The sequence below is a fragment of the Lepisosteus platostomus genome, chromosome 4 (genome assembly GCF_059453375.1).
Source record: "Lepisosteus platostomus isolate fLepPlt1 chromosome 4, fLepPlt1.hap1, whole genome shotgun sequence".
Taxonomy (NCBI): domain Eukaryota; kingdom Metazoa; phylum Chordata; class Actinopteri; order Semionotiformes; family Lepisosteidae; genus Lepisosteus; species Lepisosteus platostomus.
The window spans coordinates 57,241,416-57,255,966 of NC_142614.1; the positions used below are offsets into that span (position 1 = coordinate 57,241,416).

At 37.4% G+C, this 14,551-nt stretch overlaps 1 protein-coding gene across 8 annotated transcripts in view; it reads left to right on the top strand.

Annotated features, from left to right (window-relative positions):
- The window catches only part of pam (peptidylglycine alpha-amidating monooxygenase), a 122,974-nt gene that overhangs the window by 82,129 nt on the left and 26,294 nt on the right, over positions 1 to 14,551 (top strand). For all 8 annotated transcript variants that reach the window (XM_088629995.1, XM_088629990.1, XM_088629991.1 and 5 more), the window contains 3 exons: positions 3,639 to 3,742; positions 7,589 to 7,779; positions 8,292 to 8,354. In XM_088629995.1, the coding sequence (XP_088486121.1) occupies positions 3,639 to 3,742; positions 7,589 to 7,779; positions 8,292 to 8,354 (358 nt within the window). The remainder of the gene's footprint in view (positions 1 to 3,638; positions 3,743 to 7,588; positions 7,780 to 8,291; positions 8,355 to 14,551) is intronic.

Here is a 14,551-nt window from a genome sequence, read left to right on the forward strand (position 1 = left end):
ACGTACAGTTATAATTCAAACGGAATTAAAAACTACACATCCCAGTTACCATGGTGGTGCTTGTGATCATTGCGTTTAACCAACGAAACAGGGCGAAAAATCAGTCACATGACTTTGGGGCAGAGTTTCGAAAGCTTAACCTATCAGCAACAAAGCGAAATTTACACGATAGGCTACCTCAAACTGTCAGTTACACGACTGTGTATGTCGCTTAAGCCACTCCTATTTGGCATTTTAGTTATGGAGGCGAGAAAACGCCCCCCCCCCCTCTCTGGGTGTCTGATTTGCCGCCATGTTTAACCGTCCGTGTCCGAATCGCAGTAGCTACGCGTATGAAATAAAGTTCATCCCAGCTACAAAACATATATATTTTTGTGGTAAGAGGGCGCAAAACATCAGTATTTACTGCTATTAATTACTGTACGATTTATAGTTGAAATCTGAGCCTAGATATAAAGTTAAAATCTCGACAAAGCAATGTAGGAAATACAGAGAAAAGAAGTCCTTTCTGACATCTAAAATCAGTTTCGATCAAGGTCTCTAAAACGAACAAGAAAAAGAGGATTTTCGGAGGGCAATTACATTGTTAGCAAAATATTTTGAATTATATTTAATTAGTCAGATTTAATGTATATTTGAACAATGAAAATATATTTTTACAAGATGCGGGGGAAAGTGCAACAACTTATTACAGTGCTAAATTTAATATTGATTGCTAATAGTTTATGCTAACACCTAACTTTCTTAATTAGGTGTAATTAAAACAGTGAACTAAGTGATAACATACCATTCAGAAATACAATCGAGAATAGTTTTGTGGTGTTTGTATGGATGAAACGTTTCTAAAATGTATAACGTAACAAATTTAAAGACGATTAAATTCTGTAATCTTTCCACTTGTAATGTCATTAGACAGAACAAGAAGTTTCTGCTTTGTCTAAGGATGGTATCAAAAAGTAGTCTAGGTGGTGAGAAAGCTGTGCTTAATGATAATTAAGTGACTTAAAAGTAAAAAGAGATGCTTCATATTGCTTGATTAATTTTAAAAACTAAGTTATAAATGCAGACGCGATCGCTGCCATAAGCGCTCCAGGCAGTAGAACGTTCGTTCTGTGCTGCTGCGCTCCGCGCCTCCTCCCTCTCTCGGTGCCGCGCCCCTCTCTGACGGAGCGCAGTGGGCGGTACGCTATTTTCAGAGCCTCTGATTGGGGAAAAAAAGACCTGCTGATGAGTTTCACACAACAGGAAGAGAAAAGAATGGGATTTTTTCTCTTCGAAACGTGTGTTGTCTTTATGAAATTCGTGTATTTTAAACGTTTAATTAAGAAGTAAAAACCTTACAGCGTACACAGAGATTCTGAGCTGATCACGAGGAAGAAAAATCACCCATTTTTCGCGCATAAAAAGTGGTTTTTAACTCTCGTAACCCATTTTTATAGGTTTTAAAGTCGTGCAATGTCTAAGTTAAGCAGGAACACATCATTATATCTCATTTTTTATTTCTTTTTAAAAAAATTTAAAAATCGTTTGCCCAGCCTAATATAAGATAAAATGCCCATTTTAATTTGCTAGAGGGAAGCAAAGTGCAGTAAATAATTGCACACAATGCATTCACTGCTTAAACTCACTTCATCAGTGACCTATTGAAATACAGCATTTCAGGATTAAAACACTCTTTAGGGTGTGAAACCTAAATAGGTTTAGTTTTTTTGTCTATAGGATAAGTATTTATCTTTGTTGTATAATATAGTGCTAGTTAAAATCAAGGTCTGATTAGAAAAGATGCATTATTTTTCTTATTATGAAACTCTAAAGTGTTCATTGCGTACATTTCTTTAGTAGACAGACCTTTCCTGTACAGTGAGAGACAACAGAACAAAGGTCTTTTCATTTCCTGCACTACGGTAACAAAAGTATAATGGAAAACAACATTATTTTATTAAACAAGCATTCAGTTTTTTTCACAGGTGTGTATGTATATTGGCAAAGTTACCTTACTCTGGTTTGATACATGGATATTTACACAGCTTCCTTTGTCAAATTTCAGGTCAGATAAGTGTTCCTAATAATTTATTCAAGTTAATTAATTTTGATGTAAATTGTAAAGTCAGCCAAATTAGAGGATAGATATTCAACAGTGAGCAGGCCATTTCTTGTGAGGTCATTAAGCAACTCTGCTTAGGAATGGATCAAAGCACAAATACAGACAAAAAACAGACATGGGATATTTATAGTCCTTGTTAATATCCATTTTGTTTATAGGACATTCGAAGAAAAAAATGTTGTTTATGGATTTTTTTTTTAAAAGTGGATTTTCTGATGTACCTGATGACAGACTCTTGAATATAATTTTTGTGGATTTTTAATTGAGTTCATTGTATAAATCTTGAAATTCTATACTCTTCATAGAGTAAAATTACATAACTGTTTTGTAACTTACCCTTTTCATCTGTGAAAGTTTTTGCATACAGTATATTGCATATATACACTATATGCACAAATCTGTAGTTTTAAAGGTGTATATATCTGAAACTCAGAAGAAAAAAAAACAATGTCAAAGAACGTCATTGAATTTGACTGTTTTTCTATGAAGGGCAGCCTGATGGAGTTACTCGTTCTCTCAGGTCTTTAACCTCTTGAGGCGAAGGCTCAGACTTTGTCTCTGGTCAAACGTGAAATTACTATGTTCCCATGCCCACCCTGGGGATGAATAAAATATTTGAATTGAATTGAATAATAAATTGCAGTGGTCAGTTGTCCAAATCACACTGCCACTATCTAAAAGCAGAATAAATACAGAAAGCCTGTCTTGACACAGAAGATGACAGATTAAGCCTGCTTTCCCACCATGTATACTTTTTCATGGAGCACTTGGCAGCCAGGGCTGTCACTGATGTACACATTACTTATCACCGTTTCCATCATAAGCGTTGCATGAAGGAGATGTATATGAACTCCCCTGTTTAAATATGTTCAACGCAATCTGAGAAAAAGAATCTGTAGGAGGTTCTGAACTCCATCTATTTATTCTGAATCTTGCCTTAATTCACATGGCTTTGTGTTTCAGCGAAACGCTACGAGAGCCTGTATGTGTCAGCTGTGCATGGGTAGTCTGTGTTTGAAGACATTGGGCTTTTTTGGTGTTTTGATAAAAAGTGGATTTGATATTTTTATTAAAATAAAAATGAATATATTTGAAATTCCGTATCAATATAAGAATACATGGTGAGAATGGTACTTTATATTGCCTTGATCTCAAGGTTATTAACGTACTTTTATTTAACAATTTACATGATTTTATTTTGTTTTCATTATGAAGCTGAAGGAATATACAAGCACACATGCTTTCCCTGTCTATTTTTCTTCATTATCGCTTGTAACTTGCAACTTTGCCTAAAATGTTCTGATTAATGAATTCAAGTACCAATGAGTTTCTGTTTTTCTATATGAATTTTATTAATGAATTTGAATTTTAGCATGTAGTTGTTAAGGGGCCACTGTGCTCCTGGCAAATATCTTGCTTCACTCACCACTAAAATCCTTCGATGAGTGTTTACCTTGTGATTTTTATGTCATCCTAGTGAGCTATTTTCATGGGTTTGGTGTTTTGTGAGCTCATAATTAGATGTATTTTTTAGGCATTTTATCCTGCAAACAATGGTGTTGACATCCGGTATGGGGACAAATTGGCTGCCAGATGTGTATTTACAGGGGAGGGAAAGACTACCACAACACGCATTGGGTGAGTTCAAGTTGTCTCCTAGATTTTACTGACCTACATTTGAAACATTTTTTATTTTAGTTTTATACAGCAGTTATTGTCAAAGTTACTTTCAGAATTAAACCGGTCAAATGCTATCTTTCCTTATATCTGAGGACAACTGAACAAGGATGCCTAAAGGAACAGTGCTGTTTACACCAGACGTGGTCTGACCACAGCTCCCAGCTCGTTAAAGTGCTACTTGCTCAATGAATAAAGAGAAGAAACATTCATGAACAAGGTTCAATAGGTTGGATATGGAAAATAAGCTGTCCTACTGTGAAAAATAATTAGGCCATATTTTTACTTTCTGTTTGCTCACAAATGTAATGTTGAAAGGTTGGCCTTGCTACCCTTGTGTGGAGATCTTGGTATATGACTCTTGTGAGGTATACACTGATCTGAATTCCTTGCAAAGAAACACTAAACACTTTCAAATAATCCCTTTAATTTTTGGAAGTTATTTCAATAAAATTGCTAATAGCAAATATACACTTAATGATGTTGTACAATGTACACCAATAATGGTCCAAGTTAGTATTGAATGTGCATATAAAAGGACTGCATGTAACTTGAATAAATGATGAGAACTTTTTTATTCAAAGAAAACATGACAAAACATGGGCAGCATGGCGGTGCAAGGGTTGGCACTGCTGCCTCACAGTGCTGAAGCCTTGGGTTCAATTCCTGGGGTGCTATCTGTGTGGAGTTTGTATGTTCTTCCCATGTTTCTGTGGGTTCCCTCTGTGTACTCCAGCTTCCTCAGACCAGGCACAAGATATGGTAGTAGGTTAATTGGCTTATGGAAAAATTGGCCCTAGTGTGAGTATGTGTGTTTGTACCTGTGTGTACAACGTGATGGTCGGGTTTCCCATTCAGGGGTATCCTGCCTTGCGGCCGGTGATTGCTGGGATAGGCTATGGCTCTCCTGCAACACTTTACTGGTTAAGCACTTAAAGTTTAAGAAACTGAATGGATGGATGACAAAGTGCAACTACAATTACAGTTTCAGATACTTTTTAGAACATTCTAGACATACACGTTTGCACACCAGGAAGGTGCAAAGTTGCTCAAATTTCCTCAAGGTGTCAAGTTGGCTGGGGAACATTGATGGACCTCAATTTTCAAACTGATTCACAAAATAAAATTTCAGGGCAAGACTGTTACGCCGGGCCCTTAGGTGGAAAGAAAAAGGTCATGTAATTGTCCTCAGTATCTGAATCAGTGGTGAGGATTACAGAGTTTAAGATGTGATAACAATGCAGCAATGGGAAGCAGAAAGGAGAACAGCAGGCAGCTGAGATGCTCAGGGAAGCAGTCGGATCTGGGCTGGAGACAGGAGGGGATGATAGATAGTTAGTGAGTGGTGGCAGTGTTGCAAACGGGAACCAGAAGGCTGTGAACAGGAAAAACTGTAAACCTGAAACAAAGAAAAAACACACAGTCAAGTCAATGTCAGAGGGTTTAAATACTGTGCAAGGTTCTTAACGAGGTTGATAAGCCCGAACTGATCTCATTAGCGATGGCCCTGATGCACGTGTGGAATGCGCCATGGTGATTGAGGGTGCTGATGCAGGAGCATTGGAGCTCGTCAGGGCATCACAAAGATAAATTTAAATGGCGTTAAATATTTAAAAGTTAGACATCAAAACATGCAAGAAAATGTGAACAAATATACCAATTAATATATCATGTTACATTTTCAGAATGAACCATGAAATCATTCCGAACTTGGTATCATGTAAGATCTGCTTGAGTATTAACATAATCCTGTTAAGCTTTGATGCATAGACCTGATCAGCTTCTGGACAGACTGCTATGGGATGTTCCTGTGCAGCTACAGCCATCTTGTGAGGGTTTGTCCAGACAGGATTGTCTCCTGTTGTAGGGAATGGAGAGTTGGTCCCACTTATGTGGTATTATACTCGGGTCTACTGTAGGTAAAAGTAGGCTTAAGGCAACACTTTGACAGTTTTGTTGAAGTTATTCCATTGTAATCTTAGCAATGTATGGTCTTGCATTGAATTGCTGAAAAACCAACACTTCAGAAATGGCTCAGTTGAATCTTGTTGCGCTGAGCGGTAAGGTTTTCCTCAATCTTCATCAAAGATGTTAAAAGAGATTCCTCCACACGTCATCATTCTTCTACCACCCCTCTGGATGGTTTGAGCAGTGAAACAGTATAAGGCTCATCATGATCTTCCATCACTTCTGTCAAGGGCAAATAGCATTCATTAGTGAACAGAACACTCTCTTCTGTCATCTCAAATTTTCTTTGGCCCACAGAAGATGAACATTTTGTCTCTCAGCTGTCAACATGTTGCCCCAGAAGTCCTATGAATATGCAGATTGCAAACTGCAGTTGATCTGCTGATGCTCAGTTTATTTATTCTCTGAATATCTTATGCTGCAGCCACTGCAGTCTTAGTCACTGCATTATTATGCAGATGGATCACATGGACATGTGATGGTCCTGGGCTGGTGTGGTGACCCACTGCCTCCCAGGACTTGACCTGTCTTTCACAAAACTGGTTTCCTAGTTTTTCCTGTCTGCTGATTGAAGCAGAACTTCTCAATTTCTGAGCACCCCCTCTGTCAGACAAGCCATCTTCAGTTATGGCAAAGGCAACAAGGCAACCATGATTACTAATTCTTGGTTGTATATTTTTGCTTTAATTAATTTAAGTTAAGTTAATAAAGTTTCTTTATTAACAGTTATATATACAGATTCTCAATCAACATAAATTGGCAAATTGAGCTAAACACTTATACCACAGTCTACACATCTGGTTCTTCTATGAAATCATATGACTTAAGCTCGATATTTGTTTATTCCAAGGAATAGTAATTTTGAATTGACAGATGTAACTGCTCACAATTTAAAATGTAAAAAAAGTATTTATATCCCGAGTGAGCTATTTATCTAAAACTTATGTCATTGCATTGTCATTGCGTAAAAGCCTTTAAAAAGAATGAAAAAATACAGTTTATAAACTGCACAATGCTCACTGCACTGAAACTTACCATTGAGGCATTTTTGTATCTCATGATCATGCTAAACACACGGTTATTAGTTTTAAAGGCAGATATCATAGAACTGCATGGTAAGCTTTTGAAAAAACGGTGTCAAAGAAGACGAAGATGTCATATCTGCTACTGAGAATTTACTACCAGGCACAGCAGCGAAAGATACTGTACATTTACAATTTTTGCCCTTCATCTCCTTCTGTAGCGAGATGTGGCAGGTATGCTGACAGGTTTAAGATGCGGACAGTCTGAGCTTAGAGATTTTAAAAAAGCATTGTCAAGCCCAGGGAAGAACTGTGCCTTGTCGTCTCTGGGGAAACTGCATTTGCAAGGAGGGACTGATTTCCGTTTTGAGCTGTCTTTTTTTTTTTTGAGCGTGTCACCATGTCATTATGGTTGCCATGGTGAATAACTGAACGCTTCATGACTCCAATGGGGAAAGACTGCATTGACGTATTTACCAGGCAGGCATCGCCCACGCACCTCTGTGGGTACCTCTGCTCACTGACAAGGATAACCAATTAAAATTGCAACAGTGGCCTGCCTTTTGTTAACAAATACAATGAAATTGTCTCTGCGTGGGGAATAACTTAATTTGGAAAATTGTAGGATTAAGATTTTAAACAGTTTATAACCTGTCGGATGATGGATACAGTACCTCATGAAAACTTGATTTCTTAGTGTGGTGAATAATTAGCCTAAATTAGTTAAAGGACATTGTGTGGGTATTCATTTCTTTCCATTTTATTTTTATTTTTATGTATTTTTTCCGTTTTATTTATTTTCATTTTATTTCCACAGGGGCACATCTGAAGATGAAATGTGTAACTTCTATATCATGTATTACATGGATGCCAAACAAGCAGTTCCTTATATGAGATGCATGGAAAATGGAAAGAATGAGATGTTCAGAAACATTCCCAAAGAAGCAAACATTCCTATTCCAGTGAGCCCCGGTATGCTGATGATGCATGGACACATGCATCAAGCAGGTAAAAAAATACATCCCCGTTCTCTCGTATCCACAAGTTGTCCTTACTGCGCACTGTATGCGTCTTGTCAAACAAAAACATTCTTTCTCAGAGATTTACACATGCATTAGATGGCAAGACTTCAATATACAAAAACATCTATGGGCTGTATATCACTCTGCCCTTTTAAATGAAAAGAGCAGATGTGCAAACTCCTTTTCCAATACTAACCTTAGTAATACATCATTTGATCTGCTCCCTGAAGTGGCATTTCTGTATTTATAGTTCTAACAGTACACAGAATATATTGCATAAGTACCATAAGTACCATTTTCAATATTGAAAAGCTTCTTTACAGACTAAACGCCTTTTTGTGCTAGTTTCTCTTTGCTACATGTTATGAAACACCTGGATAAATTTTAAAATCAGTTTTAAGTACTTGCATGTAAGAACTTTGTGGTTTACAATTATTGTAAAGACCAATGCTTTTATTATGAAGGCTAGTAATGTTGTGTTCTGGTTATATACTAAAGGTCCTGAAGAGGAATCTGTATTACTGCAGCCCAAGAGAGAAGAGGAAGAGGTTCTAGACCAGGGTGAGTTTATCCTGGAATGTTACTCATTTTTGCATTCAGCTCACATTGTAAGTTTGATTAACATACCATTCTGTCAAAAGGCAAATGAGGTCCATTTTATAGTGAAAAAAATGTTTTAAAATGTAAAAGGCATTTACTGGTTTAAACAAGTAGTTTATTATTATTTATTCAGTAATAATATGTTGCATTTTCCTCTACTTCTGGAAAGTAGAAAATGGACATGGAATAATTTCCCTATGTTGGATATAAATGGGAACAGACCCAACATTTTATGTCTTTTCAAATGAATTTATGAATGTTTTCACAGCTGAAAGAACCTTTATGTGCATAATGGAGGCAGTTACAATTCAGCAAACGACCCAGTTGCATGTGGTACCCATTATGATGGAACTGTGATCTGTACAGAGTAAAAATACAAATGAATTCCTAAAGAGGGGAATTACAATTTTCTTTTTTTGTGCAAATTGTTTGTCACTAATTCTCTGAGCGTGTACCTACAATGTAGCCATATGCTTTGAGACCGCGGATGTAATTGTGGCACTGGGATTGGCATGTTGAAGTCCTTGTTTCCATGGATACGTCACAGTAATCAGTTTGCATCATTTTCATGGATATCAGATTCTCAGCAAGGAGCATCTTTCTTATGGTAGTGAATGTGAAGGTGTGCAGAAATTCTGCATTTCTGGTTTATCCATTACATAGGGCAATACTATTGCAGATGGAGAGATTGCCATAAAAAATCACCTTGCATCCTTGGCTTTTAACTAGTATCATGCAGTGTTTTGAATGCATACAAGAATTATGTATGTAGTATATCAACAACACACAAATTGTGAATTCACTGATATTTTGATGTTAAGGCATGAAAATGGGTGCATTGAAGACAGAAGCTTTGAACTGTTCTTGATTATGCATGCATGCTGTAATTTATTTTAGGTGAAGATCAAATTGAATTTATTTAATGTTGCTGCAGTGCATTTTAGTTATGTTTCAAATTTTAACCTTTATTTCTTATGAAATAGAGCCCTGATAGCCATTTTAATGTTGAAAACACATACTGTGTTGTCACAGCAGGTGAAAATTGAAAGTAGATCTTTTCTTTGAAACTAATTTATTCAACGCTGGAAACATGTTTTGATCTGATGCTAAAAAGTCTGGTAACAATTGAGAATACACTTAATAAGGTTTATGGAAATGCATAGTCAGATGGAATTGCTCTAAACTATGTAGTGTACGTAACTTACTATACATTTATACACGTACATTCATCTGTTGTCAAAAGTAGTGGGCATATTTGAAATCTAATTAAAATCCGTTCTATAACAGGAAATTATGTCATTGGCATATAAAAACTCTTAATATTAGATTTTTTAAAATAACATTTCACTATCAGTTTACCTCTCCAAGGCAGTTACATTCCCTTGTAATGAATTGTACATTTTCCTCTCCCTCAGAAGGTTGTGCTCAATAGTCAAGTCGAATTATTTGGTCAAGAGAAATATGAAAATCTGAGACAATACATCTTAGTATTAGATGAGCAGCCAGCTTTTTGTTTCTAGCATATTCTATGTGAGGTGCCATGGCTCAGAGCAAGATGATAAAATATAGTTATTGTGAATCAAAAAAAATACCCTTAACAAGCAAGACAACTGAGAGAAAAAATCAAGGTTTCATTTCAAAAGTACAACAGAAAACAGAATAACCTTTAGCCACTGAAAATTGCTTGAGGCAGAAGCAAAAAGAAACTATTTTTTGAAAGTCCAGCACTCAACTTTAAGCTGATTTCAGGCCCATACTGTACGTCCTTGCTTAGTGTTGGATGCAGTAGTAAAGGGATGTCCTCCAGAAACTGAGATGATAGTTTGACATACAGCATTAAAACCTTCATTCACAGAAAGAAGTTGTCAAAAATGTCCAGAATCATCACCTAACCATAAAGATAGTAAATGTGCATTGGGGAGAGTGTGCTGTGGATAGAGGAGAGGTATGAACTTTTCAGCTTAAAGAGGAAACAGCTGATGAAGCAATACCATGTGAGAGATTGTCAGAATGTCATGTCATATCATTTACCAAACCTCATTATACGGTACCATACAGTGTCGCAGGAAGCCAGTGCCTACATGGCAAGCAATGAGCGCATGGCAGGGTACACCCTGGAAGGAACGCCAGTCGATCACAGTGCAAGTGCAAGCCAATCGTACATGGGGACAATTTGGAGCCCACGGTAAAGGCAGAGGGGGAAAATGTGGCTTAGAAACCGGGATCTATAATGACAATGAGAGTCAGGACCCCGGTTTAACATCTCATCCGAAAGCCAGCACCCACTACAGTATAGTGTCCCCACTATTATACTTGGAAACCCCCCACTGGTCCCACTAACACCAGTTCTACCAGCAACCATAACTTCCCTGGAGGTCTCCCATCCAGGTACTGACCAGGCTCAACCCTGCTTAGCTTCAGTGGATCAGCACTTGAGAGCTGCAGGGTGATATGGCTGATTGTCAGAATATTGTGAGGTAAAATGGAGATAATACTCTCACAATAAAGTGTCTGGAGATAGTAAAAATAAAGATAGGAATGTGGAAGATGTTTTGCTGGCCATCAGAACATATTGGTATAGGTACAAAGAAAAAGTAAAGAAAGAATATTATTCCAAACATTACGCAAAATCAGGCAATACCCTCAGGAAGCTATCAGGAGTAGATTACCTCTACTCCTTAAGATGATTCAACATAACAGTGATCTTCAGTGCACATCCAGGCTCATCCAAAATAACATCAGAAAGGTTACAGATTAAAGCATGCCATTCTGTTGATCTACTCTTTTTGAAGGTGATCCATCCCAAGCTGTTTACATCTGAAAGAACAGCAGGTTTTGAAAATGATGTACATGCCTCCGCAGGCCGTGTTTGGAATGAATTAGGCCAGAGAATGCAAAATATGTTTGCAATCAGCATGATTATGCCAGGAGACGCAACAGATGGAGCAGAAATTCACCGTGGTACGTTGCTTAAGTTTTGCAATGAAATGCCTAGTATCTGCAGCTGTGATTGTTAAGTATCACAGATATAGAGGTTCTGTTTAAATGAGAAGAGATTTCATTAGCATATCTGCAAAACATATCCAGCATGCATTGTTTTTCTTTTGGCTATGTGACCGTCGCCGATCCGCGCGGGCTCGTGCCCTTCGCCACCAGTTTCGTCCCGCTACACCTGGGGCGCGAACCCGGGTCTCCGGCAAAACGCAACAGGGAACCAGCCACGTGAGCTAAAGGAGACCTCCCTCCCAGGCAGCTGAGGTCCCTGCTACGCGCAGGGAGGGTGATGACGTCACCGTATCCGAACTAGCTCCGCTACAGCTAGAAGAATTTCATGTGAATCAATAGCTGATTCTATTCTATGGTTTTCTTTGTTATTTCTGACAAAGCCACGGTATGTGTCCATAATATTGTGACTGCCAGTACATTATGCTGCCTTACAGTATGCTGGTTATGCACTAGTTTTCTGTTTCAGAGTAGGGGCTTTCATGTTCATCACACTAGATATGTACAGTATCATTCAGACTGTTCTCAGACCACAGGCATCTTTTGATAAACTCTTCAGTCAGCTTGCATGCTCAAGATCTCACTTATACTTTGCCTTCTTTTGCCTTCAAATACACTGCGTGATAATCTGGCTCTATTCTGGTCACTTTTTAACTATTTTAACTTTGGTCCATAACTTATTGAATTAGGTTTAGGTTATATCCTGAATTTTGTTAGACTACTGTGATTTGTATCATACGATTACTATTAACATCTTTGAACTTGTAGTGTTCCATTTTATACAATACAGTTATATTATTTAGTTTATGTTGGTTTGGATAAAAATATTAACCCAACGACTGGATAATAATAAGACAGAAAATATCCTTAGGATGCATAATGCATTTATAGTTTTTTTTGTTATTATAGCAAAAGCAAAAACAATAAATGAGCTTTTGACTTACTACTGTAAGTATATCTGATAACCAAAATTAATTCAAATGAAAGAAAAAATACATGGGCATCATTTTATGGCAGATGACTAATTAAAAATCCAAAATGGAGAAATGGCCTTTCCATTAATTTTTATGCTTGTTAAACCCTGCATTTGGGAATTGTCCACTAATTTAAATGACTAGGAGTCCCTTCAATTTAACAACAATTGTTTAAATAAAATTGGCATTTTATATGGGAGATAAGATGACAGAACTAGTTATCTCAATAGCTGTGAATGGAGGGTTGGATGCCAGAATGCTGTGCATTTATGCAGGTGATAGTGTAAGGAATTCCCAATGTAGAGATATGTGGACGCAGGAGTAGGTAATGTCGAGGCAGGCAAAAAATCTGGAACGTCAGGCGAGATTGTGGTGAAAAGGGAGAAATGTGGTTCGAAATCCAGGAAGTACAAATAGAGGCGAACAATCCAAATCGAAAGGCAAGGTCCAAGGTTGAGAGGCAAAAGGGGAGTCCAGTATCCAGGAGAATGCGAAGTACAGAATAAATGCCAGGTAGAGCTCTCAAAGAGTAGACTCAATACCGAGCAGCAAGAAGCGAGTTTGAATGGCTTAAATACTGCAGCCGGCCTCACGATAGGGCGTCTGGTGCTGAGTTAACACATGCAGTGGCGCTTGTAATTATCACCCTGCTGCTGGCACTGGTTAGATCTCTTGGGGGCTGGTCTGGGCAGGCTGGTGGTCGTGACAGATAGCAGTTCAGTCCTATAGGTTTTCATTGGCATATATCTAGTTTTTTTTCCAACAGATCTCTTCAGCATTCTGTAAGTAATGCTGAACACTGGTGATGTGTTGTAATCTGGGATGTGAATCCAACAAGGAAAATCTTGTTGCCATTGTAAGAGGCATTACTGAATGAGAAGGTGGCACCCTTCACTCTGTACCAGAATTTACAAAACATGTTTCTAAACTAGTGTCTCACTATGGTGACTGGGGACACTGTGCTGTAGGAGGTGCTGTCTTTAGCAAAAGATCTTAAACTAAAGTCCTGACAAGTTAGATCCCGTAATTATGTTCATACGAGAAGGTTCATTAATCCCAGTGTCCTTGGTAAATTCTAGAAATATCTGCCTTAATTCAGTTGGTAAAGGAATTTGTACAGTACTGTTTATGGGAGCTGTAAGTACGTAATGACTGCCGTGTGTCACTTAGGTGGGTGCTGCACTTCAGTAGTGGACAAAGTCTGTCACTTTATATGTATGCTTTGGGATTCTTTGGGAAGAAAAATGCAAAGAATAATTGTGTATTAACAACGTTGTGCAAGTTAGTTTGTGTTTTACTGTGTGGGGATAAATGTAGCTCCTGACGACAATACTACTTTCAAGTTGAAGATAATAAATTCCATGATGATTTTCATATACTTTAAAGACCTCATATTACCAAAATTGTTGTCACTTAAAAAAAAAAATTCTGAACTTTAATCTCACTTTTTAATCTCAGTATTTATTGGCTTCAGTGGCAACATACGGTGCATTAAGTCATAGTAGGAGATGGCATTTCTCTCAAAGGTGAAAACCGAGAAGCAACCAGATAATGCACCATATCAATCTTTAAAGATACAAAATGAGTTAAGAATTTGACATTCATTCAACCCACTTTCTTTGTTCACTGCACAAAAAATGTGTCACTGGTCATTTTCTTACCTTGTACATATTAAGCATCCCTGCAAATGCAAAACCTGTAATAAATTAATCATTTAAAATGTTAGATATTTTAGTATTGAGTATTTTAGTAAGTTTTATGCTATGGATTAAGTGTTATATTTTAAAGCTTTTGAAAAAAATATATATAGTACTATAGTTTGTTATTTTTTAGGTTTGATTGCTAGCATCACATTACTTTATATAATGAAACTAATGTATTGTATTTCCTGCATATTCACTCTTGAAAAAGAGGAACTGCAGATTTCCTTGAGCAGAAAAAGAATACCCAAAACTCAAAATGTCCTACAATCAGTAGAAGAGCATCTGAGCCATTAACAACCTATGGCTCTCTAACCTGCATCCCGACAGGTTGATAAATCACTCTCTGTATTTGCCTTTGCCATTATTAGGAAACAAATTCTGCGACTGTCAGTCACTAGACTTTTTGTTGTCTCTCGAACCAGTTTTGATGGATGAGCTCAATAAATAAAGACCGGATACAGCTCATATATCATAGCAG